Source organism: Paroedura picta, chromosome 3 (genome assembly GCF_049243985.1).
Source record: "Paroedura picta isolate Pp20150507F chromosome 3, Ppicta_v3.0, whole genome shotgun sequence".
In the NCBI taxonomy this organism is placed as follows: domain Eukaryota; kingdom Metazoa; phylum Chordata; class Lepidosauria; order Squamata; family Gekkonidae; genus Paroedura; species Paroedura picta.
This window is the reverse complement of record NC_135371.1, coordinates 122,260,368-122,287,042: the sequence shown is the minus strand read 5'-3', so window position 1 is coordinate 122,287,042 and position 26,675 is coordinate 122,260,368. Positions and strand designations below refer to the sequence as shown.

Here is a 26,675-nt window from a genome sequence, read left to right as displayed (position 1 = left end):
ATGGAAAACGCGGAGGGGGAAGACATGAAGCACACCAGTTATGCACGGGACGGGGCACGACGGTGGCAAAACCCAGAGTAACTGATTATGCACGCGGCGATCCCGGCACCGCTTCTGGTTGCGCCCCGGTTACCCGGAAGCTGCGCTTTCTTCCGCATTTCACTAACGCGGCTTTTTCGATGGCATGCACCGACGCTGCGGCCGGTTGCAGCCGGCTCCGTGCGTTATCGGTGATTTTAGTCGCTGCCATTCCACCCCGAATGTGCATTATTCCCCCCGTGCATAATGGGTCAAAGCTTTGCTGAAGGGCTGCACAGAAAGGCAACCTGAAGCTGAGCCTCTGAACTTCAAAGGGACTGCAGTTGAAATCCAGCAAACAGCTGAAATGCGGGAGTAAGCTACTCCAGCCTCTCTGCTATTTTTCTGATCTACCTGCTAATTCATGAATATATTCAAGATTTGAGGGAGATTTTTTTTCTCATATACCTTTAGGATGCCAAAATATACCTGAAAAATACTGATAGGGTATTTTCCACATATATTTTAAGATTTGGTAAATCCAATTGTATACCCCTAGAAACCACCATGCTACACTGGCTCTCCTGAAGAAGACAAACAGATTATTAAATTATTGTAGAAGAAGGTTTTTATACCCCGCTTTTCGTTACCAGGAATCTCAAAGTGGCTCACAATTGCTTTCCCTTCCTCTCCCCACAACAGAAACCCTGTGAGATAGGTGGGGGTGAGAGCTCAGACAGGACTGCACTGTGAGAACAGAACTATCAGGACTGTGAATAGCCCAAGGTCACCCAGCTGGCTGTATGTGGAGAGGTGGGGAATCACTACACCAAACAGAATTCTACGCGCAGCAGACATTTTCACACATATCTCCAGCAAGAATCAGATTTTTGCAACTTCCCCCCACCCCCTTGTAGACAGTATCCTCGCTGCATTACAACATCAGTATATATCACTGATTAAAAACATTAGAAGACACTGATGCAATTATTGTCTACAGGCCTTAAGAGTGCAATGAAAAATACTTACATGGGGTGTCGGAAGGCAATCAGACATCTTTTGTGTTTTCCTACCATGCTCCATCCCAGGACATAGCCATCATTACTTCCTGTCACAAGATGCCAGCTATCAAATGATAGGCACCTCACAGGGCCTAGGTGTCCTTCTAAAGTCTGGGAGAGGGGGGAAGAAATTGTCATTTTGTTTGCTATTTAGGTGTTTCCGGACATCATAGTCTTAAGCTAAGTTGTGCACTTCATCATTGTGGCTAAAATTTCAAAAATAAAGAATGATATGATGTCTAAAATAAGGAATACATGTCCTGCTTGCAAGTCTTCTACAGGCATCTGGATGGCCATTGTGTGAAATAGGATGCTGGACTAGATGGACCATAGATCTAATCACTTAAGACTGTTCTTATGTTACATATTAAAAAATATGAAAACAAAGGTCACAAAAATATCCTTCAGTATTTCAGAGGTCATGAATTAGTGCCAGAGCAAGTGCAAGTCACTATAACGGTCCAAGAACATAACAGTTGTGCCCTTTTCAAGTGCATGTCTCAGATGCTAGTCAAGGCAGATTGGGGTAAACAAATTCATCATTGCTCGATACCTCCTCATTCCTCTTACTGCAGAATTTTTAATCTACTGATTTTCATCTGTGTTCTCCTAGAATCCTCTGTCTTTGTAATCTACTCATGTCAAGAAATTACAAACCTGTCAACCTGTTACAGAAAAGATTGTGGAAAGCATTATTAAAGCAAGGCATAAGAACAAATTTTGCTGAAGAATAATCACTATGGTTTTTGCAAAGAGATGTTTTACCTCACCAGGTGTTCGGAATTCTTGGAAAGTATTATCACCTCTATAGATAAAGATGATCACATTGACATATATGGTTTTTAAAACTTTTGACCAAGTCTCTCACCAAAGATTCCAAGAGTTCTCATTTTTATTTGTTAACAAATGATCACCTAATGACTGGAATTTTGCGGATTTCCTTTCACTGACTATCCATACAGTCAGCAAATGCTGAAAATGCTTGATATTCTCCCTAATTTATGCATTTATTTCAGCAAGGGGAGATCCTGATCATCTTCAGTAAAAGTAGTTCTTTTCCACAAGGAAGGAGAAAAAGTTGACCAGGCTTCTTCCTCCCCTAGTTTTCTCTAGCTTCCCATATTGCTCTGATCCAACAAGGCAATTCTTACATAAGTGTGTCACACCACAGTTTGCAAGGAGTCTAAAAGGCCTTTACCAAATATTGGCTCAAATTTTGTTCAGTGCAAGTGCTCCTACAAATCCTGCTCCCAGTGGACTTCTTGAAATACCTGGGAAGACACAGCTTTGACTAAATAGTCTGGATTCAACCTAAACTGAACGTAGTTCTAAGACAAGAGAACTGAGGAATTTGGCAGAGTGAATTGAGTAGTGGATGGAAACTCCCAATCAGGCCAAAGGGGAGGAGAGAAATCTTCTAGGGAGAGAAGAAAAATCCCTGCCCACATAAATGGGAAGTTAGCTGTGAAGATTTCACTGGTCTGGTGTGGAAAGATATTGCTGTGGACATCTCAGAGTTAGTGGGAAACAGGCATTTCTAAGGAAGGGAGATTGGGGTACTGACAGACAGTAAAGAAACCTCAGTGTGAGGAAGTATGTAGGGGACTCATATTAGTGGGCTTAAAAGCTCAAGTGGGATTTTCAAAAGGTTAGGAAATCTGAAGGAACCTGAAAGACTTGTCATTCAGAAAGTATTTGTGGGAATTCCTAGAAACACTAATTTCCATATATTAGTTTTTTAGTAAGTTAAATTGGGCATAGTTGATCATAAATATCAATTAGTGCTGTCCGGTTCCCACCCACCAGTTAACTGGGAGGAAATGGGGGATAGGGTTGCCAGATCAAGATTGGGAAACCCCTGGAGATTTGGGGGTGTAGCTTGGGGAGGACAGGAACTTCAGTGGGATACAATGCCACCCTCCAAAGCAGCCATTTTCTACAGGAGAACTGATCTCTATTGTCTGGAGATGAGTTGTAATTCCAAGGGATCCCCAGGTCCTACCTGGAGGCTGGCATGCCTAACTGCGCAACTTCTTGCCTCAGAAAATAAATTATTTCTTGTTCTCATCCTGTACATTGAGGGCAGACAAGGTTATAACTAGGTTTTACAAAGACAGGGGTGAGGGTACCTCAGAAACACAGTCATTCTCTTACCCCATGGGTGGTGAACTTTAAAGACACCAAGCACCCGCAAGCCAATATATATATTTTTCTGGCCTCTCTGTGCCTGGTATGTGTGTGTGTGAGGGGGGGGGGGCGGGAATGTAGTGTGGGTTGTAGTTACCAAGTATTCCTAAAATCTTATATGCTGCCATAATGGTACTGTACTGAATGGGGGCTTTTCACACCAAAGCTGACATTGTTACATTAGAACCATACCTTGATCAGTACGCATGTTTTAGCATGCCATACTTTTACCAGGCCTCTGTCACAGGAACTCACAACATGCATGTCATTCATTTTAGCAGCCCAAACAATACCTTTGTGCCTGAAGGTCCTAATGCATTCCCCAGTCTCTATATCCCACACTGTTGGAAAAAGATGAACATACAAAAACCTTGCTGTTAATTTATCACAGGTCTTCACATCAAGAAAGATTGAATGCATATTCAAAAAGGTGATGTTATAGCTGGTTGCAGCTGTATTCTAATCTTCTTTTGAGAGTGCAACATATTCTCAATCTATTCTGAACTGATTAAAGGTTTTAAGGGGGGGTGTTATAGAAATATCTAAATAGCAGAGATCCTTGCATGAGAGCCTTTACACAGACATTCAGCATCTACAGTTGGAACAGAATGCTGCAGCCAGACCACTATCAGTGTCTGCATTTCACTCCATTTCTATAGATGCTCCATTGGTTACCATCAGTTACTGGGTCCAATTCCAGGTGCTTACTATCACCTACAAAGGCCTTAAAAGTACTAGACCCACGTATCTGCAGGACCACCTCTCCTGTTATGTATCACTCCAACAGCAAAATCAACTGTTCCCCATTTATTTGCATTCTGTGTGGTCTCTCCAGCAATGTGGAATGGTCTGCCTGAGGCTATTAGGTAGGTCCCCATACTTGTAATATTTTGCAAAACAGAACTGTCAAAAGAGCAAAACTGTAGTGCAATGATTCCTCTCAGAAGATGACTTTATTAAGCATAAAGTCTTTCCCATACGGATTGTCTTGCTACCTTGAACATCTCCCCCTCACACCCCCTCCTACAATTGCAACCTATTTGCATTTTTTAAAAATCTTACTGGGCATCTTTGCAGTTAGAGTCAAATGCTATTAAATCTTGTAATTGGTTTACTACTGCTGCCACTACTACTACTAATAATAATCTGAAGATCTAGGCAAATTTTCTGAGGTGAAATTCTTCCTTTTTGCGAATATGATAGGTAAATAAAATATAAGAATATGAATGATTCTCCAGCTGCAGAATTACCTGGTTAAAAATAATGTAAAAGAAGAAGAGGCGTTAGTTCTTATATGCCACTTTTCTCTATCCAAAGGAGTCTCAAAGCAGCTTACAGTCGCCTTCCCTTTCCCCTCCCCACAAAAGACATGCTGTGAGGTAGGTGAGGATGAGGGAGCCCTGATATCATTGCTCGGTCAGAACAGTTTTATCAGTGCTGTGGCGAGCCCAAGGTCACCCATCTGGTTGCATGTGGGGGAGTGTAGAATCGAATCCAGCATGCCAGATTAGAAGTCCACACTCCTAACCACTACACCAAGCTGGCTCTCACCAAACTGTATAAATTGACTTACCATTATATGAGGTTTAATCAAAGTTTATTGGCATTTCCTCAGTCTTTTGGCCTTCCTCAGTCTTTTAGCCTTACAAATAGATCATTCCCTATATACATAACTGTACCTTTGTAGTATTCAGAAACTAGTGGGGGAACATTTCAGTCTCCCTGGACACCCTATTCCTGACCTGCTCCATTGTGAAACTGCTGGGTTAGGATTCCTTATGAAGTTTCACATTCTCCTACCTCCTCCTCCACATTCACTCCTTGAAGAGGGACTTGTGTTTTTTCACCCATTACATAACTTAATTAGAATAGTGTAACTATTTCAGGGGCTATATATTTTTCTTGATGAGATTTCATAACTACTTTCCACTCTGCTTCTGCTTGGCCATTTTACTGTTTGTTTTTTATAGCACTGCCTAAACTAGCAGGGGTAGTCAAACTGCGGCCCTCCAGTGAATGCTGGCAGGGGCTCATGGGAACTGTAGTTCGTGGACATCTGGAGGGCCGCAGTTTGACTACCCCGGCCTAAAGTGTGTGAATAGTGAAGACCCGGGCCATTCCGCACACCTGCCAATGTAGCTAAATGTAAGCACTATTGTAAAGCACTACAATTAATAGTGGCAGATCTTGACAACGCACACAGCCATTTTTAGCGGAAAAAAATGCTCTCCCACTAGCGCTGTTTTCGTTACCCACAAGTTTCCAGTCTCGCCGGAATCACAACAAAGGAGGCGATATTTTGTTTGCGCTTCTTTCCGCCCCTGGCCATCAATCAAACAGAACAGCCAATGAACTGTTGTATTTGTGCTCCTGAGAAGCCCCTTTCCCTCTAAAAACTGTTTTTAAAAAAACCCAAAACACCAGTAGCAACAAATAATTGTTCATTCGATGTTTTAGAAAGACCTTTTTCACTGGCGTAGGAGCTGGCGCTTAATCGTTTACACACTCTTCAAGTTAAAAAAAAAATTCACCCCAATGGGTGCAATTTCTGGCCGAAATTACAGGCAGTGTCAAACAGGGGGCTGTATTGTGCTCAGAAAGTTTAAAGACAATTGCAGAAGGGAGCTTTGTTTTACTGTTAAGCACTTCTGAATTGCTTGTGGAGGGACTTCAGCCGAAAAAGTCTCACTTATTCGTTGCTTTTGCCAGTTTAAGGTGGGGGGGATTGTGATCGCGTCTCCGAAAGCTCAGGGGCGAGACTTAGGGAGGGACATTCTTTCTACCGCTATATTGAGAATGCACGTGTCTTTTTTGGAGTGTTGCAGGTTGTTCTCAGGAGCAAAGCGTTTTTTTTAGGGGGAATCCACTTTTTGCGATTTCCCAAAAAGCGCTACATCAAAGTGCTTTTTGCGGGAGTATTGCAGGAGTGTTGCGGATTGTGTATGACATTATGCATAATGTTAAAAAAATAGCGTTACACAACAGTTAGACTTCATTCCGCAACATTAACGGAATGGCAGCCACTCAAGGCATATGAAGTAGCTCATGGAAGTTTTCTGCTGGAATAAAATCATGTCAGCTTTTTAAGAGGCAATGTAAGTTCTATTCATTTTCCTGCAACATATGGATACCCTTCTAGCTTACTTTTTGCAGTGCAGTCTTTTGCTCCAGAAACAAATTTGTTCTTGTGCAAATCCAAGCAAATGATGGTCCCTGTGTGACCATTAAACATTTTCATACATGCTCCAGTGTTGATATTCCACATCCTAAAAATTACAGATTAAGAGAGTGTGAAAAACAACAACCACAACCAAAAAAGCCTGAAAGTTAGTAAACTGTTCACTGTTGACATCTACGGATGCTGACAGATACATCAGGATTTCACCAGTCACTGACTGATAGCTAAACATTCTTCAGAGTACCGGTGTTTGTTGTTATAAATGGATTAAACAATTCAGGTAACTTCTCCTATACAAATTGGCTTGATTGTTAAAATTCTATCAGACAAACCTGAAAGTTTGTCTAATACTGACAAAATAGTCCTATCCCATAGCTCATTATAGAGAGGGCAATAGAAAAAATGCTCCATGGGTTGCCTGAACTGTATGGTCTACTTTGATGCCACAGTTTCCCTTATCTATTATATAACATCTAGGAATGAGATTTTGTGGGGATATAATGCGACAAAGAGATAGCTTAAAATGTCATCAGTAAAATGTGCTATGTTGGAATGGGCATGAACTAGCTGATGAACTAAAGTTCATCACATTTTGTGAAATAATGTTCACAAACTGAAGAACCACCATGAGCTTTGATGAATTATGATAAGGTGACCAGATTGTCCCATTGTTGGAGGGACATCTGGGGGTACCTGGCAAATTGTACTTATGTTGAAATTTATATATATATATATATATATATATATATATATATAATAATACTATTTTTGCATTCTATGAAACTTTTATTGCTCCATATAGACCTAATTTTTAATCAAGAACACCCCCCCCTGTCAATGGTGTCCCGCTTCACCAATGTTAAAATCTGATCACCTTAAATTATGATGCAGTTTGTGAAGAGCACAAAGTGTCTGCTCTTCACAAAAAAGCAGCTGTTTGGTTAATATTTCTTTCTGCTCCTCATGAAAAACTGCAGGGAGCAGGGTTTAAACAGCTTTGAGTCTGCACTTGGCTATTCAAGAAAGCCCCTTTGAACAGTTGACACATGAGAACGGTATGCTCTGCACATCTATGGCCTTTCTTGGGCTGCATGAGTGGCCCAAGGAAGTCCTTTTAAACAGTTGGCTGGTGTCAAGCAGGTTAGCTGTTTAAATGGGAAACAGTTGAGCCGGGGGGGGAGGGGGGACTCTGTTCCTATGACTCAGGAATCACGGTGCTAGAAAGCCCTGTACAATCAATCCATACAAATTCAACAAAAATGTTTGCAAAAAGATATTCAAAATAATTTGAGAATTTTTAGTCACAATGCACATAAAGTGATAATAAATGAAGTCTTATCTTAAATGTCACCCTGTAATCCACACAAAGATCCGTTACGCTTTGTTTTGCCAGACTTTTGCTTCTTCACTAGACTCAAGAAATCAAACAGGAACAATGCCTGTGGTGCCCAAAAGCAAGGACCTCACAACAACAATGTTCCAGAAGAATTCTTCATAATTTTTGGTAAACTTTACCATGGATAATTCCTAAGCACCTAGGAAGAGAGATGTTTTTTTGACATTCAAAATATTTGAATATGAAAAACTAGAGGCAAAGCCCATTGCATGCAGGAATGGGCACTAGCAGTGAGCATGAGGTGGACCTGCTGGTGATCAGGGCAGGCTCCCATGGTGCCCTGGAGTGGCCTCAACATGCCTTTCCCCATTCAGTCTCAGGAGAGTGGCCGGGAGGGAGGGCTCAGCTGAGACCTGGGGCAGAGTAGAGGCTGGGCTCACTGTTGAGGTCTGGTGAGCAGGCTTCCTCCCCTAGTCTTGGGCAGGTGGGAAGGAGGGCTCAGCTGAGGCCTGGGGTGGAGCAGATCAAGTGGGCCAGCTCTCTCCCACCCCCGGTTGCGAGCAGGCCAAAGAAAAGGCTCAGCTGAGGTCTGTGGCAGAGGGGAAGCTGGCGAGAAGGCTGGCTCTCCCCCCCCCCAACTAAGGTAAGCAAGAGAGAGGGCAGGAAAAGAGCAGGGTGGCCTAGCCAGGGGAGCCAGACCAGTGAGGCTGGCACAACGCCCATACCACTGCAGAGAAACTTGGACACACTCCCCAAGGAGAGCTGGGAGCATGGCAGCCCAGCCACGAGGACTGGGCCACGAGGACTGGGCAGCCTCCTCCCCCCTTCCCTGCTTTCTTGCTGCCTGCTCTTCCTCTTCCCAAGTGCGAGAAACCAGTAGTAAAGAGGAGGAGAATGGAGGCAGGGAAGACTCACAATTGGCCTTCAGTGGAGGAGTACCCACTCCCTATTTGGGCCATATCCCCCACTGAAGGACAATAGAGTAGGGTGTGTGTCATCCATAAGACAATCTAATATTATTATTGTTGCTATAGATTCTTCTAGGTCACTGTAGTTGTGTGGAAAGACTCAGCAACAGTGCAACCGCAACATAGGCATCCGGCCTGAACACTTCCACCACAGCCAATATGGAGAAGGACACCCATTCAGTTTTCAGAACTCCTACCTTCCCTGTCTAGGGCCTTGACTGGCAGCAAAAGTGTTACCAACATACACCCATCCATTTACTTGTTTGTTTATTTTATTACTACATTTATATTCCGCCATTCCAAACACAACTGGTTCACGGTGGATCACAACAATCTTATAAAACAGTAAAAGTCTTAAAAAACCCTCATACCCTCCCCAACCAACCCCAATGGCCCCAACTACCTACCCACCTACCTTACCTCACTCCCCCTACCATATGTCCAAGAAGATGGTAATATGGCTTACCAAAAAAAAGGCCTATATCTTCCTTGTTCTTCCTCCCCCTGGCCTCAACCAAAGGCCTGGCAGAACAGTTCCATCTTGCAGGCCCTGTGGAACGTTGCCAGCTCCTGCAGCTCTGAACTATGTAATCCCCTCCATGAAAAAGTGTGGTTTTTTAGATTAAAAAACTCTAGGAGAGGCCTAAACTCACAGCTCCCATGCTCACAACTAGCATCCAAACTATTAGGCCAAGAAAGTAGGTCAAAGGGAGGCAGTAGGCACGCCACTGCAATCCTGACATCACCAACATCCACATGGAGCCAGGCTATTGCACAGATGGGCATGGTTCACTGGGAAGGTGCTGGAGTACATCACAGATGGGGAGAAAGAGATGTCTGGTCTCATCAGCCCACATATTAATCGGAACAGAGTTGTAGAACATCCCAGAATTTAATAAACAGCAAATTATGAAGAAGTCCAGTAAACTGTGTTATAAATTCTCTCCATCCAGCATGACACCTCTGCATTTGTGAGCTTTTCTCAGGAGCTATGGGGAGTTCAGGTCTAGATCCAGGGTTTTGCTGTGCTCCATTGTACTCAAGCCACTTAACCAACACTCTCATTGTCCACAGATGTGTTTCTACTCACTATTTAAATGCATATGCTAAATAGTCTATTCTCAGTACCTTCATAAATCAAGGGACAGAATACCAATAAAGTTAAATACGTGAACATACCACAAATATCAAATTCATAAGTTGCACTGATTTCAGTGAAACCTTTTTTCTAAAGAATTATTTCCAGGTATTTACAAGCACTGGAAAAACACTTGTAGCACCTGCACAGCTTACCTGATACTGAGATCATAGCTGCCACTTAGGAGGATCCCTTTCTGTTCATTGAAGTATAGGGCATGGATCCTACCAGCGTGGCCAGAAAGGACAGGAGGAACACGCTTCACTTCATTCACATCCATAAAACGAATTTTGCGGTCCACAGAACCAAAGGCCACCAGTTTCCCACCACTGTAGTGGATCACCCTACCTGGATCCTCACTGAGAGAAGAAGCAGAAGCTTCATTGGGGAGAAAGGCAGGATATAAATAAAGCAAATAAATAAATAAATAAAATAATGGATGTCAATTAAAACAGCATTTTCAAAATTGTTTTGTTTCCTATCACAAAAATATTTGTATTCTTGTATTTATGTTGCAAAGAGCATAATCTGGCAATGGGCCAGCAGTGGGACCCACTAAGGCTTGCAGGCATTTGAGGCAAACAGTCACAGTGACCCACCTAGAACAAAACAGGGAGGGTGGGGCTTCAGAGTCTGTGTTAAGTACTCAGGTTTGGCCACCAGGTGGAGCCTGTCACTCTGTCCAGTCCCACTGGAAAGAAGGCGCAACCCAGGAGGGAACTGCAAGCTCACATAGTGCTCCAGGAGACTTCCCAGATAAGTGAAAGATTGATGGGCATGAGACACCCCTGGGAGGGGAGTGGAAGGGGGGCCTATTTAAGGAGGATCTTAATTAGTAGGTCAGGAAAGATGGAGAAAACTTGCTCAGGCAGCATGTGAGAACAGCAAGTACAGAAAAGAGGAGGAATCGGGTGGTGCAACAACCCCCCTTCTTTAATCACAGACCTTGCAGATCCTCTGCTGCAGCGATTGGGGTGCCAATCTCCAGGTGAGACCCGGGGATTCGCAGGAATTGAAGCTCATCTCCAGACTAAAAAGATCAGTTTATAACAAAAGAGGGGAAACAAACACAACCCAAAATATTCCAAATTTGTCCAGACAACAAGCTAGACAAATAAAATTAATTAAATATTTATTATATAGTGTGCACACCTATAAAATTGAAATCATTAGGTGTCTGTATATCAGACTGTAAAATTTACAAACATAATAGAAGAGCATGTCCTATGAGCCACACAAAACCAGATCAGAAGATGTGGGCCTAACGCTAATACATTTAAAAGTTAAGTAAGATTAAGTTCATGAAATTTGACTCAGTTAAAAATCGGCTGTTTAATATCTTTTATGTAGCGGTATGATATGAGAAAGGCAGAATGTTTTAAGTCAAGTTGTATTCGAATTTGAAGAATTCATGTTGAGTCCTGTTAAGAATGGTTGTAGAGAGAAAATGCAAAAATCAATACCATAATGAAAGTTTTGATTATAATTTGTATTTTATTCACTTAAAAACATTTTTAAAAACATTAATAAAGTTTTAGTATATCTATGCCAATTTAAACAATAATAATTTGTTTTTCCCCCCTGGTTTCATTTTTAAAATTTCAGAGAACACCTAGTTGTGAAAAATATATAGGGCCATTTCGCACGGCTTCAAAATAGCACAATGGTTGCTATTTGGAAACGCTACTAATTTGCCATAACCCACGACGTCGTAGACAATCTGCAACAATCCTGAAACCGACCCGCAAAAAGCGCTTCGTTGTAGCGCTTTCAGGGGAATCCAGAAAAGTGGATTCACCCTCCGGATAGCGATACACTCCTGCAACCAATCTGCAACAGTAGCGCTAAAGACCTGTGCGTTACCACTGTTGCTGGTTCTTCAAAGTCCCTCCCCCTGGCTCTCTCCTCCAAACTTCCGGCGAAGCGATCGCCATTTTTTTTCTCCGAGCGAGCGGGGATAAACGCACCAGCGAGCCTCTTTCTGTTTAGAGGCTTCCCTGGCTTCAGTCCTTCACCTTTAGTCACTAAGCACAAACCACTGAAAAGCCCGTTTGCTGAAATAAAGTCCCTTTATTTTTTACAAATAAATTCAGCCGAAAATCGGGCCCGTGAGAGGGGGGGGAGATTTTTTTTTTATCACTCGAGGCAGCGTGCAAACGATCATACAATCAAACGACAGCTCACATTAGGCACCTGGATGGGTCTCTCCGTAGCAACGAATCTACCTAGATTCGTTGCTATGGGTCGTTTTTTTCTTTTTTAAACCTTTCTTAAAGGGAAAGGGGCTGTTTGGGAGCATGCTAACGGCTGCCCATTGGCTGCTTGACGGCCAGGGGCGGGACGAGCTTGGCAATAGCGCTTCCTTTCTAGCGATTTCTGCCGAGACCGGAAGCCTGTGGGAAACGCTAAAAAACGCAACTGATTCCACTACAAAGGCAGGTATGCATAACGACGAATTCCACTATTTTAAATGGCGATTTTTCATTCCGCAAACAATTTGCAACAAAGATCCCCGTGCGAAAAGGCCCATAATATTCTCTTAACTAGCAAGAAAGCCCATTGCATTGGATGCAAGGACCCAGGGGATACTAGCAGGTGCAAATCTCTCTCTCTCTCTCTCTCTCTCTCTCTCTCTCTCTCTCTCTCTCTCTCTCTCTCTCTCTCTGTCTCTCTCTCCCTCTCTGTCTGTCTGTCTGTCTGTCTGTCTGTCTCTCTCCCCATCGCAGCATGAGCCATAGCAGGTAATCAGGGCTTATTTGTAGCAGGGAAACAGGGCCCATTCAGTTTGGCAGGGTTCTCTGTCTCTCTGTCTCTTCTGCTGGAGGGAGGGCAGGAGCTGTAGGGGCAGGGCCAATCAGGATGCAGGCAGCTTTGCTGGCTGCACCCTGATTGTCCCTATTCCAACTCGGACACCCCGGACACGTTCTACCCCACAGGCTGTTTCACAAATATTAAGAGGAATAATGTATAAGGATGTGTGTTCTGTATATGTAATATATTTTGACCAGTGAAGAAGGCTGTATAGACATCTGATTTCATGTGGTTCATAGGAAATTCTCATCTACAAGGAATGTGGATGATATTCAGACACAGATATTCAAATTTACAGATGTGCACACTATATAATAAATATTTAATTTGTTATTTTATTTTATTTGTTATTTTATTTGTTGTAGCTTTACCCTCTGGATAAAATGGCTGCTTTGGAGGTTGGACTCCATAGCATTATACTGCACTGAGGTCCGTCCCAATCCCACATCCCACGCACTCCCATCTCCAGGTATTTCTCAGCGCAGAGCTGGCAACCCTATGCAGGGGAAATCATGTCAGAACAGAGACCATGTCACCTTAATGAAGGGTAGCATCACATCCCCACTTTTTCATCATGAAAGCCTCTGAAAACTAACCCTTTATGTGCTGGGGAAAATGGAAAACAAATGCATTCTTCTTTCAACATGGAATTAGCTTTTAAGAGAGTTTAAAAAAATTATTTATTGCATATGTGTCTGTATTCATATCAATGGGAACACTGTTATATGATTGCAATTATATAGAAGCTTGTCTGTCAAGGACTAGAGCCAGGACTTTCTCAGTCTTGACCCCCACCTGGTGGATCGAATTCCCAAACAACATCAGGGCCCTGCTAGAACTAAAACAATTCCGCAGGGCCTGCAAAAATGAGCTCTTCCACCAGGCATCTGGCCGAGACAAGTAAACAAGCCACCAGTCATCAACCTGAAGCCCCCCCCCCCCGTCATCTGCACAGACAGAAAAACATAACCACAGTACAGACAAACTGTTGACTGTTGATTGCTAAATTACACTATTTCATTACAAGTTCTCACTGTTAAATATGTTTATATTTGAATCAAGATGTTTATTGTACTGTATTTTTATGAAAGTTACAATGTAAATTGCCCTGAGGTGAAAAGGAGGGCAGTATGTGTGTGTGTGTGTTGTGTGTGGGTGCGCGTGTATGTATATATATTTAAAATATTTCATTTATGGCTGTAGCTGAATTAAATTGTAATATATTCATCATGCTTGAAATCATTTACTCTTTTCTTATATAAAATCCAATATCAACTTCCTCAAATAGTCCTAATGGAACCAGAAAATAACAATGAAGGGAATTGGTTCATTCCTAGGAAAAACGTGTTGTGCTGTATACATACCTTTCTATCAGAACACGTACATTGTAGCGGCTACAGAAGACATTCCTTTCTTCCAGCACAACATTATCCATTAGCTGGCCATGATATGCTTTTTGCATGTATTCAGCCTCCTTAGGACCAAGGGAAGATTAATGGCAAATGGTGATGAGAACAAGAATGCCACACATCAAATTGCATGCCTTCCTACTAGAGCTGGCAAAAGGCTTCATCCTGCCTAGGGTTGTTTCCTGCCTCCAGGGAGCCATACCTGCCAGCAGTCCAGCAACTGATGTGAGAAAGAAAAACTTCCAGGAAAAGTGGGAAGTGGCTTTAGTCTTCTGCAGGGATTACCAAAATCTTTATGGTTTACCACTAAGTTTCCAGAGATTCTTAAAGAGGTGTAATGTTACTTCTGAGTTTTCCCCAAAAATGATGTCACATATTTGTTTATAGCTGCCTCCCACATCCCTCAGCCTCCCATATCCATAGCAAGCCTGGCCCTGTAGCCCTAATTTTCCCACCTCAAAGAAGAAGAAAAAATAGAGCTGGCTTTTATACCCGACTTTTCACTGCCTGAAGGAGTCTCAAACCAGTTTACAATTGTCTTCCCTTCCTCTCCACACAACAGACAAGCTGTGAGATAGATGATGCTGAGAGTGCTCTGACAGGACTGCTCGATCCGAACAGCACTGTCAGGGCTGTGATGAGCCCAAGGCCACCCAGCTAGCTGCTTGTGGAGAAGTGGGGAATCAAACTTGCTTTGCCAGATTAGAAGCTACTGCTTTTAACCACTGCACCACACTGGCTCTCATAAGAACATAACAAGCCTTCCTGGATTAGAGCAGTTGTCCACCACCCTGAGACACCAAATGAGGAGTGGCATAAAAGTTGAACAAATAAATAAAACAAATAAATGTAGTCCATCATCTTTTTTCACCAGTTGCTGTGGAGGGCCAATAGTCATGGCATAGAAGCCTTCCTCTGTTGTTTCCCCCAAGCACTAGTGTCCTTCCTTCCTTCCTTCCTTCCTTCCTTCCTTCCTTCCTTCCTTCCTTCCTTCCTTTCTTCCTTCCTTCCACTGAATTATGGAGATTCCATTCAATTTCCATTGATGGGCCTATCCTCCATAAATCTATCTTACCTTTAGCTTTCCAGAATGAAACCCACTCCAGCCAGCATGCAATGTGTGCTGGGACACTCCAGGTCAATGTAGCTAGAAAATCATAGCCAGTTTAACACTCTAGCACATGCAACAGGCCCTGCACTTTCAGGGGCCTCTCAAGGTGTCTCCCCCGCCCCAGGTCATTTACCTCCCAGTGCTAAGGTCACGGAAGATAAAAGAAACTAATTTCTACAGTGGCTAATAGGAGACAATGCAAATAGACAGCCTGCTGAGCGTGCTACTTTCTGCTTCAGATTAGATATGGTAGCCGTGGGCCGGGAATTTTGGTTTCTTTGTTGCTGTGCATGGGAGATCTTAGACTGGCTCCAGCTTCTTTCCCCAATGCACACCTTTTCCCTCCCCAAGCTGCTTGCAGACAGTGCTGCATACACTCACACATTTATTATTGGTGCTGTCCTAGGGAGCACTAATGAGAGCTGCAAGTTTGCTACCCACATGCCAGACACCTTCCTCACTGCAAGAAATCTCTGTTCTAGCTTAGGAAACAAGCAGTCTTGCATGAGAGCAAGAATCTTCCTTCGGGTGGTGCTGTCTTGTCTTACTTCCTTCAGTGCTCTGCTGTGTATTTCAGCAGTAAGTAATGGCTACTGTAATGCATCTAGGGAGTAGGGCCTGAACAAAAGTGATATGCTCAATTGCTGGGGGGAGGGCAGGATAAATGTCTCCCCACCCCCAGCATATGTTTCGGGGAATCACTGTGTTGGAGGATTTCCTTCCTTCCATTTTTTTCATCTAAATCTGCCAAAGAATGGAATGGAATAGCTTCATTCCAAAGTGCCTCTCTTATACTGAAAAGGGATTATTTGGCTTTGAGAGAACGTCTTTGATGGCAAAGCTCAAAGTGAATCATTCTTTTCTGTATCTGATGAAGTGTGCATGCATATGAAAGTTTCTACCTTGAATAAAATGTCGTTGGTCTTAAAAGGTGCCATTGGACCTTTGACCTAGCTTGTTCTACCACATGGCTCTGTGGTGAAGGATGCAGTGTGATCCTAAGTATGTTTACCTATGCATTCATTGGTGCCTACTGCAAGTTAGTTTGGGTTGGGTTGTTTGTCTTAAAGCTGTAAGTGGATTGAACTTAGGAAAATAAATGTCTGCAGACAGAGTTGGATGATGGGCCTTCGCTCATAAAGTCATCATGAGTTAGAAATGATTTGACAGAACTTAACAACAACAAGTAACAAGGGCCCTGCTCTGGCTCTAGTGCTATGGGCCCAACAAATCCCCAAACTGGGCTTACAGAAAATAGTTTCTGCAAACTTGATCTATTTTTCCTTTGTTACAGGAATGGAAGAAGCACCACTTGAAGCTGACGCAGCTCCCCATTTCCATATTCAATCCATGGATTTTATCTGGGAGTCATCCACAGAGACTCAGCCACTGATGTCAGATAATCAAGCCCACTACCTACTCAATTCCGGTATCATGCCAAACACCCACAATGCACCTGAGGTGGCAGCTGATCCTTACGTCCTAGCACTGGAATAATTTCACCATCTTGGTTTATCTGTGGAATGGCAACCTTGACCACTTTGGCGTAATTGGCAATTGCTCCTTTAGGACATAATCCCTGCAACCAATAAAAGTGATTAGGATAAGTGAGAATGACAGTCCCCAGGTAACTCAGTGAACCTTGTGGTGAAGTAAGAATTCAAACCTGGGTCTCCCCAGTTCCACTACAACATTCTGACCCATACACACTATATTATGCCTCTGAAAAAATGGGCTTATACATAAGTTTAAATTTAAACCAGGGCTTTTAAGAAGCTGATGCAATCTGTTTGTATCTACTTGTGTGGATGTGAGTGAAGGAGCATTAATCTGGAAAGCCTGAATGAAAAAGTTAAATTATTTCTTCTTTCTTGCTGCATGGATGGGAAAAAAAATTGTGCTGGCCTTGATTTGTGTACCACATTCTACCCTGCACTGCAGCTATTGTTGGAGTTCACTGCAGTCTGGCCTCCTCAACTTCCAGCAGCCTGCCTCTGAAAGAAGAAATAAGGATTCTTCCCCCTGACAGTACAACCTACCCTGATATACATTACAACTGATACTGGTTGTCCCGGGACCCCGGGACGTACGCCTGGCCTCGGACCTGGCCCCAACCTGGTGAAATGAGCTCCCGGAAGAGCTAAGGGCCCTGCCGGAGTTACCAGCTTTCCGCAGGGCCTGTAAGACAGAGCTCTTCTGCCAGGTGTATGGTTGAGGCTGGGGCAAAGTCCCAGGGGAGGGGTTTTCCAACTGGTTCCCAAATTCATCTCGGCCCCGGCTCTCATTACGTCAGACTAATATTAGATTGAGATCAGTGCCCCACCCTGAACAAGGAGGGATTATTAGAGATTATGGTCGCCATTGCATAGTTGGTTATTATGTGATTGTTATTTGAATGGGGATTTTATTGGGGTTATATAGTTTTAGAACTGTATGTGCAAACTGCCGCGAGGCTACAGTGAGCGGCGGTATAGAAATCTAATAATAAATAGATAAACTAAGGTTTGTGCTTCTGTACTTCTTGGCTTCTGCATGTGAGGACAGGATCATTCTCAGTCCCTGCTTAGGAACTTGAGTTCATGGACTCCTAGAGTTGGAAGGAGCCATACATCTAGTCCAACCCCCTGTTCAATGCAGAAACAATCTAAAGCATCCATGGTAAGTATCTGCCCAGCTGCTGCTTAAAGACTGCCAATTCCACTGCTGAATGTGAAAATTGTTTTCCTGATATCTAGCTGGTAGCATTCTACATGTTGTTAAACCCATTATGGCAGGTTCTATCCTCTGCTGCCAACAGGAACCACTCTCAGACCTCCTCCAAGTGACAACTTTACAATTATTTAAAGAGCCCAATCATGTCCCCTCTCAAACTCTTCTTCTCCAGTATCCCAGTTATGCCAGCTTGTACCACCTGAAGCTTCAGGTCTAACAAAATAGCATAAAAACACTTGAGGTAAAAAGAATGCTTTATGGGAAAATGTGATTCCAGAAAACTTGTCATGATGCCTTTGAAAGCTATGGCACTCTCTTGGTGATCATGTGTAAGTTGTTTGTTTCATGCATATGCCATTGCATTAAATACCTTTTGCGACATTGCTTATAAATTCATATATCATATACATCTGTCCAAATGGCAAACATGAGGCAGAAGTGATTTCTCCAAATGCTGTATATAACTAGGAAAAAGGAGAGAAGTACCTGAAAGAAGACAATCTCCGTTCGGAGGATACGATGGCCTGTAATGTCCTTCCTAATCTCTTTGACCAGAAAGGCCCAGTGGGGACTCACATAGCAACAATGGGTAAGTGACTTTTGGTCCAGCATTCCTAGACCAACACAAGGAAAACCTGGTTAATTCATTGCAGCAGGAAGGAAGCATTAGATAGCTGTGGGAGGGAAGGAGATCCTTACTCAAAATGCGCTTAGACAGGTGGATAGGCAGACAGCGAATGAGGTCTAAGCGTAGAATAACCTTCTTGGAAGAAGGAGGCCAACTGGTGATGTCCAATGTGGCCAACCAGTGGCTGATTTTATCCTCACTCTCAGATTTCTCTCCAGATGATAGATCGGATTCATTTGACCAAACCCTTTTCACACGTGGACGACCTGTGGTAGGGAGAAGGAAGTCAGTAGGACATGAAGAGATGGCTATAAAAAGGGCAGAGCATTTGTTCCCAAATTGGGAGCAGTAGCCCAAGAATCTAGAAAGGGATCATTTTCATGAGTCTTTCCTCTGCCTCAGAGTTTGCACATCCCTCGATAAGTTTGTCAGAAAGTATATGTTTTAAATATATGCTGCGAATACACAACAAGAGTTTTAATCCCACTGTCTCACCACATGTTCCTGTTCTTGCTGACCCGACTCTTCCCTACCATTACAATGGTCTAGAAATTCCACAAGATAACTAACAAAAGCAAAGAGTGTGGGAACCATGCTGGACATGGACCTAAGATAGGCTTGGCCATGAACTCACCATGTAGCATTAGACAAAGAATGACCAGTGGTGTACAAAGCCTACTTGGTGCTTGGGACAGATAATTTTTTAGCCCTCCTGTATTTTTTTAGCCATCAAATCACAGCTGACTTACAGTGATGCCTAAAGGTTTTCAAGGCAAGAGGTGTTTGGAGGTTGTTTGCCATTGGCCTTCCTTAGCTTCTGATATAACTGGAGTTATCCAGATCAGGGCCCCACTTCTATACAACAAAATTATTTTCAGTCATAATTTTGTATGTTTTTGATCTTGAAATTGTAAATCACCTTGAGCCACAAGGGAAAGTAGGGCAATAAAAGCAACAAACAATCCAAATATATGTTGCAAACTACTTTGGCAGAGGACAAAGCAACAATTTAGATAGTCGCAATGGTCTTACAGAGTGATTTTACAATGATTTTATTAAGGAATCTGCATATTTGAAAGTGCCAGATGTAAACAAATAATACCCAAAAGGCTGGTACTCTCTAGCGAAAGAAAGCTTCCAAATTCTGAAGAACTGCTGGGAGATGGAAGACAGTTTGGACCATGGGAGCCAGTTTTTTGTTGCTCTTGCACAGAAGGCTCTTCTTTGTCTTTACCTTCATCTTAAAAAGAGAGATATTACAAATATGGGAAGAGGAAATGGTAAATAAAAGCACAGTAACACCCACACCCCCCCCCAAAAAAAAGTTCTATAGAAAGGAAGAAAATAGTCTCATATTAGGGAAGGGCTGTGGTTCAGTGCTACAACTCCTGCGTGGCTTGCAGAAGGTCCCAGGTCCAATCCCTTATCTCCAGCTAAAAGATCTGGTAGTAGGTGTTTAGAAAGACCTCTGCCTGAGACCCTGGAGAGCTGCTGCCAGTCTGCATAAACAATATTGACAATATTGACTTAGATGGACCAAGGTCTGATTCAGTACAGTATATATATGTGTTCTGTGTTCACTCTCTCCTGAACAATCAGGGTGTTTGAGTTTCATACATTTCAGGAAATATTAATCTGAGCCGTGGTCATTGCTGGTCTAAAGTCATGTGCATTTGTGCAGCTCCACAGTTGTGTTCTGTGACTTTCAGTGGGCTATTGCACTCCAATATTGACATAGAGGTAGGGCAGCTTACCATTCTGTGGATTGCACTAGAGAACTATATCCTTGGGATGAATTTATTTGTTCATGATAGTTTTATGTGTTCAGGTATAACATTTCACGGGTCCTTACAGCCTTGTCTTGCCTCCCATCAGTCATAGAAACATCTGGTGTGAGGTTTCATCAGATTTGACTAATGCCTCTCTACTCTTTTATTGAAAGCTTCCTAGGAAGAAGATCCCACAATCTCCTTTGGTTCCTTATTCTACTTCTGAAATGCTCTTAATTTCCTAAATAAACACATTGCTTCTTTGGTGGAGGTGAAACAATACTCCCAAGCACAGTAGTGCACTCATTGACCACACCTTGGCTACTGCCTTGCTTGTCCTCCCTCTTGTTTAAGGTGACCAGATTTTAACATTGGTAAAGCGGGACACCATTGGGGGAGGGGGGTTCTTGATTAAAAATTTGGTCTATATGGAGCAACAAAAAGTTTCATAGAACGCATAGAATGCAAAAATAGTATTGTAATATATATTTATTAATTTCAACATAAGTACAATTTTCCAGGTACCCCCAGATGTCCCTCCAAAAGTGGGACAATCTGGTCACCTTGTTGCAAATACACTCTTGTAAACCTCAGTGTGAGCCTCTTGTGGCGCAGAGTGGTAAGGCAGCCATCTGAAAGCTTTGCCCATGAGGCTGGGAGTTCAATCCCAGCAGCCGGCTCAAGGTTGACTCAGCCTTCCATCCTTCCGAGGTCGGTAAAATGAGTACCCAGCTTGCTGGGGGGTAAATGGTAATGACTGGGGAAGGCACTGGCAAACCACCCCATATTGAGTCTGCCATGAAAACGCTAGAGGGCGTCACCCCAAGGGTCAGACATGACTCGGTGCTTGCACAGGGGAAACCTTTACCTTTACCTTTAAACCTCAGTGTATCTTTCCTGAAACATTATTTCCCTGTAGATGAAAAACATGCAGTTGCTTTGATAGTTATCGATCACGCAACTGTGTTTTTCACTTTATAGGAAAACAGTGGGCCATTCCGCACCGGGATCCATGTTGCAAATTGTTTGCTGAACGAAAAATCGCCATTTTAAATAGTGGAATTCGTCATTATGCATACCTGCCTTTGTAGTGGAATCCAGTTGCGTTTCTATCGTTTCCCACAGGGTTCCGGTCTCGGCAAAAATCACTAGAAAGGAAGCGCTATTGCTGAGCTGTGTCCCGCCCCTGGCCGTCAAGCAGCCAATGGGCTGCCGTTATCATGCTCCCAAACAGCCCCTTTCCCTTTAAGGAAGGTTTAAAAAAAACAACAACATACACCTGTTGCAACGAATATGTGTTGATTCATTGCAACGGAGAGACCCATCCAGCTAGCAGGTGATGTTTAAGCTGCCGTTTCATCGTTGCCACACTCCCCCCGAGTGAAAAAAAAATCCCCCCCCCCTCACGGGCGCGATTTTCGGCCGAAAACAGTGTGAAAAATAAAGTGAAAATAAACCAGCAAACGGGCCTCTGCGATGCTTGTGCTTGGTGACTTTAAACAGAGGAACTGCAGCCGGGGAAGCCTCACTGGGTAAACGAAGGCTTGCCGGTGCGTTGATCTCCACTCGCTCGGAGAAAAAAAAATGGCGATCACTTCGCCGGAAGATCAGAGCAGAGAGTCAGGGGGAGGACTTTGCAGAAACCGCAACAATGGTAACGCACAGAACCTTCCCGCTAGTGTTGCAGATTGGTTGCAGGAGTGTAGCGCTTTCCGGAGGGTGAATCCACTTTTTGGGATTTCCCTGAAACGAAGCGCTTTTTGCGGATCGGTTTCAGGAGTGTTGCAGATTGTTAACGACGTTGTGCATAACGGCAAAACTGTAGCAATTTCAATTAGTAACCATTGTGCTATTTTGGACGAATGCGGAACGGCCCTATGTTTCAGGAAAGATACACTGAGGTTTACAAGAGTGTGTTTGGAGACACACACACACTTTTTATTGTCCTCATGGTTTTGCTGCTGATCCTTTCCAACTTGATTTTTTCCCTTAAACTTTGATGCCTGGAGTTAGATAGTTAGATCTACTTAGGACTTAATAGGTTAAGTAGAATCATAGAATCATAGAGTTGGAAGGGACCTCCAGGATCATCTAGTCCAACCCCCTGCAAAATGCAGGAAACTCACAACTACCTGCCTATCCACAGTGACCCCAATTCCATGCCCAGATGATGCCCTCCCCCCAAAAAAGCAGAATCCCTGATACTCACCTTCCCTCATAGCTCATAGAACCTTCAGTATGAGTTCAGACTCAGAAACGTGCATAAGTCTCATGCACATAAATGAAAAAGTAGATGTCCAGATGATTCCCCCTCCCCCAAAAAAACAGAATCCCTAGTACCATTAACTTTTGAGGTGGAAAATTATGCTACTAAGAATATAGCCTAAAATGGAATAATTCTGGGCCTCTACCACAAAACTGACCATTCTTCAGGTAAATCCATTCTAATCCCTAAACCTAAGTTCCACTTCCGAGTCCAACTTGTTATAACTGTGCATGATATGACTTTTCATACTGCAGTTATAAGTATAGTTCACACATAGCCCCATCTTTTAGCTGCACAGAAGCCTTAGCATGGAAGTGAACCCTGGGCTCATGCCGTCCCATCATGAGTTGAACTTTCAGGGCTGTCCAGGGAAAAAATTCCTATTTCTGTAGCTCATGTACTCCTTTTTCATGGAGGATCATTTATGTTTATGAGACTTACACATGTTTATGAGTCTGAATTCATACTTAAGGTTCTATGAGGGAAGGTGAGACTTCTCTGAATCTCACACATACTGCAATTCTGGAGAAGCCTTGGAGATACATCTGATTGCCCTGATTGGGGAGCCATAAAAGGGCTTTGTTCATTGCATTGAAAATCTGCAACCAATTCAGTAGAAGTTAAAGAAACAAACTGGCCTTAACCAGAGCCATGTCCTTTTTGGTACTGGATGCAAAACAACGCTGTTCCACCAACTGTATGATTGAGGCCTAAAGATAACATCAAAATACTGCTGGCCTCCCTGCCCAAATGCAACAAAACAAAAGCATTAAAGATTGTACTCATCTTTCCATTCCTCAGGATAGGAGACAAATTATGGAGACTGGTATCAATTATTGTTTAAATAATAAATTGTATTTCAAATTGAATAGTAAATTTTACATTTGTTATATGCTTATATTGTATTTTTTAACTTGTGTAAGCTACCCTGAGCCTTATGGAATGGGGAGCAAATAAATAAATACTAGAAAGACTTAACATCATTACTTTCTGAAGTTAATAATGCAATCCTAATTAGAGTTACATTTTTAAGCCCACTGCCTCCAAAGGAATTGCACAAATTACACTTTTTTAGATACACTGAAGAAACATTTCTCCCCTGGGGAATAAGCCCTACTGAATAACACGAGACTTACTTCTGAAGAGACTTGCTTATAAGTCCTAAGTGACTAGCTACTAAACACCTTACTCTGCAGTAAAAGTTAGAAATGCCCTGGGCCTCCAGACCTCTGACTTAAAAAGCTATACATCTTTTGACTACGATGGTTAACTGCATGCTATAAACCTGTCCCACTTTATCTCTCTAGAGATAAGAGCAGTCATAAAGGATAAGAGCATTCATAAAGGAAAGTGTACTACTTCTCCATGTATTATTTTGTTAAATGCTAGAAACAGCACTCCCTCCCCCCTGCCCCTTGCATTGTTACCGATTGTCAAAGTTTTGGAGATCTTAGCTTCTTTGACCAAGAGAATCCGGATCAGACTAGCAGCCATAAGCAGCAACTCTGAGTTGCACATCTGCAGCAAGAGCAGCATGTAGTTTGCTTTGCTCCAGAAGCTGGCATTTGAGAACCATTTCCAGAGGTCTGACATGGACTGATGCAGTGTCCGTGGATTCAGTGCCTTATTTAAGCTGGAAGATGTTTGGAAGCTGGAAGTGATGGAAGAACGACTATAAACAAAGTCCTTGCTGTAGGTGGACTTCAAGAGGTTCCAGGTATATTTCAGCAGGTCATGATTTTTGAATCTTCTTATGATTCCCACTACAAATTGTCGCTGAGTAGCAGAGCTGGCTCTCATAAACCATTCTCGAGTAGCAAAAGCCTTCCAGGACAAGACGCACGATTTGCAGCTTTGGCAAACAGGAACCAATTCTGTTTGCTTCTCACACCGTAGGTCAGGACTGTAGTCTAGTTTATACTCCAAGAGTTCTGGTAAGATTGACTCTGTCTTCTCTGAAATCTTCATTGTGCCAGCCCCTGTTTTGGGGGGGTGGGGACAGTGAGAGACACAGAGCTTCCTAGTTATGCCCGTTTACACTGTTCAGTGGTAAATCTCCTTCCAGAGAACAGACCAGGGTATGTAACAAGGAGTGGAGATACACACTACAACCCTTCTGTTTGTAGAATGCTCTCTTTTCAGAACACCTTGGAGATACTGTTGCTACTGTAATTCTCCTACAATGTGCTCAAGAGCAAAACTGTAACGACCATAATGTATTGTTTCTAATAGACAAACCACACAATTCTAAGCCATCGATGTAGGATTTCTCTGCAAAAGTTCTATTTCTGCATCAAAATTTGAGTAGAAAGACCAGCCCCGGTTTAAGGAGTCAGGGGGCTCATAGCACCAGAGCCAGTTTAAGGATTTGCAGGGCCTTAGCAGAGCACATCTGGCACTGTTACTTTTGCTGCATAAGTAGCAGAGGAGCACCCTTCCCAGGGATAGATAGTTGGACCTTCAGAAGCAACGGATCGCTTATTTTTTGATTCTTGTGATCCACAAGCCACAAAAGTATGAAGACCCCCCCCCCAAGAATCACAGTGCAAAGGCCCCCTAACCATACAGCATTGTGGGGTCCCTGGAATTACAGGTCCTGTCACAAGTGCTACATTTGCTACTAGAATAAACCACCTCTGGGAAAGACAGGTAAGGAGAAAAGATTCCTCTTGTTCAGCATAACTGCTTAGTAAGTTTATTTTTAAATCTAATATTGGGGTGCCAGTTCTGGCTTGAGAAATCCTTGAAGATTTGGAGCCTAGGAGGATTGGGGAGACAAGAGACCTTAGGATTAAAATGCCTTAAAGGTCAGTCCCAGAGCAGATGTTTTCTCCAGGGGAACTGAACGATTTCTGTTATCTTGAGATCAGGTGGAATTCCTGAAGATCCCTAGCCCCCCCCCCCCCTTAGAGGCTGGTAACTTGTATATGTGTAACTTGTGTATGTGTGAGTGCGATCGAAGCAGTCTGAAGTGCACAAGCACAATTCAAACACAATGTTTTATGGGCTAACCACCCAAACCTGTCCTTAGGATACATTTTTGGGGTATTTAAATGCCACACTGGACCCCATTTTTTGTGGGCTGTTCTTGTATCCACAACATGTTATGCTACTTCATATGGCTACTTCCCTCTTCATGGACATCTGAACATCATGGAAGATAGCTATCAATCTTTTCTGACTCAAAAATCAATCTTCTTTCACACTATCTCAAGTCTTTGCTTCTTATTGTATGCTCGTTAAGTTTTAAATGCATGAATATCTGTTAGGAACTTTTGTTGTTGATTTTTTTAAATTCAGAAAAACAATACAGAATATAGAAAAAGACACTACATATTTCATTTACAGCACTATGAATATTAAGCTGATATGTCACAATATATCTTGTATATTTTTCCACAGTGTCTGTTGTCATCCCTTGTTAGTATTACCGTCATTTACATAACAAAACAAAATCAGAGTCCAGTGGCACCTTTAAGACCAACAAAAATTTATTCAAGGTGTGAGCTTTCGAGTGCAAGCACTCTTTCTCAGACTATGAACTATCATGACAGTGGGAATATATAAGCAAAAGTTAATCCTGTTAAATTAGTAAATTGTGTCACAACATCCAAATACAACCACAATAGTTGTTACATATAGCTCTCAGTTCAAGACAGTACAACACATAATCAGTGACTTACAAGCTCTATTGGATAATGTCAGTTCACTTTCCCAAGCACTGGCGGGTAAACCTTTTCTTTCACATAGACAGCCCCCCAATCTTAAACAACTCCTCACCCACAGCAATGCAACATCTAATGTGAACATGGGCACTGGTACTAAAACTTGCAACAAACCCAGATGCCAACTTTGCTACCATATACACTCCAGTGCCACAATTACTGGACCTAACAACATCACCTACACCATCAAAGGCTTATACACTTGTTCTTTTTCAATCATCGTATATGCCATCAAGTGCCAATAATGCCCCTCTGTTCTCTACATAGGGCAAACTACAGATCAAACCCTCTGCCAAAGGATCAATGGACACAAGTCTGACATCAAAACCCACAAAACTGAAAAATCTGTAGGGGAACA

At 42.8% G+C, this 26,675-nt stretch overlaps 1 protein-coding gene across 1 annotated transcript in view; it reads right to left on the bottom strand.

The window, feature by feature from the left end:
- The window catches only part of FBXW10B (F-box and WD repeat domain containing 10B), a 38,089-nt gene extending 13,378 nt beyond the window's left edge, over nt 1-24,711 (bottom strand). The window contains exons 1-10 of the mRNA XM_077327530.1: nt 24,020-24,711; nt 19,660-19,797; nt 18,629-18,823; nt 18,416-18,543; nt 16,674-16,796; nt 14,062-14,171; nt 10,042-10,245; nt 6,411-6,532; nt 3,459-3,607; nt 1,048-1,190 (exon numbers count right to left, since the gene is read on the bottom strand). Of these exons, the coding sequence (XP_077183645.1) occupies nt 1,048-1,190; nt 3,459-3,607; nt 6,411-6,532; nt 10,042-10,245; nt 14,062-14,171; nt 16,674-16,796; nt 18,416-18,543; nt 18,629-18,823; nt 19,660-19,797; nt 24,020-24,560 (1,853 nt within the window). The 5' untranslated portion in view covers nt 24,561-24,711. The remainder of the gene's footprint in view (nt 1-1,047; nt 1,191-3,458; nt 3,608-6,410; nt 6,533-10,041; nt 10,246-14,061; nt 14,172-16,673; nt 16,797-18,415; nt 18,544-18,628; nt 18,824-19,659; nt 19,798-24,019) is intronic.
- Nucleotides 24,712-26,675: the final 1,964 nt, after the last annotated feature.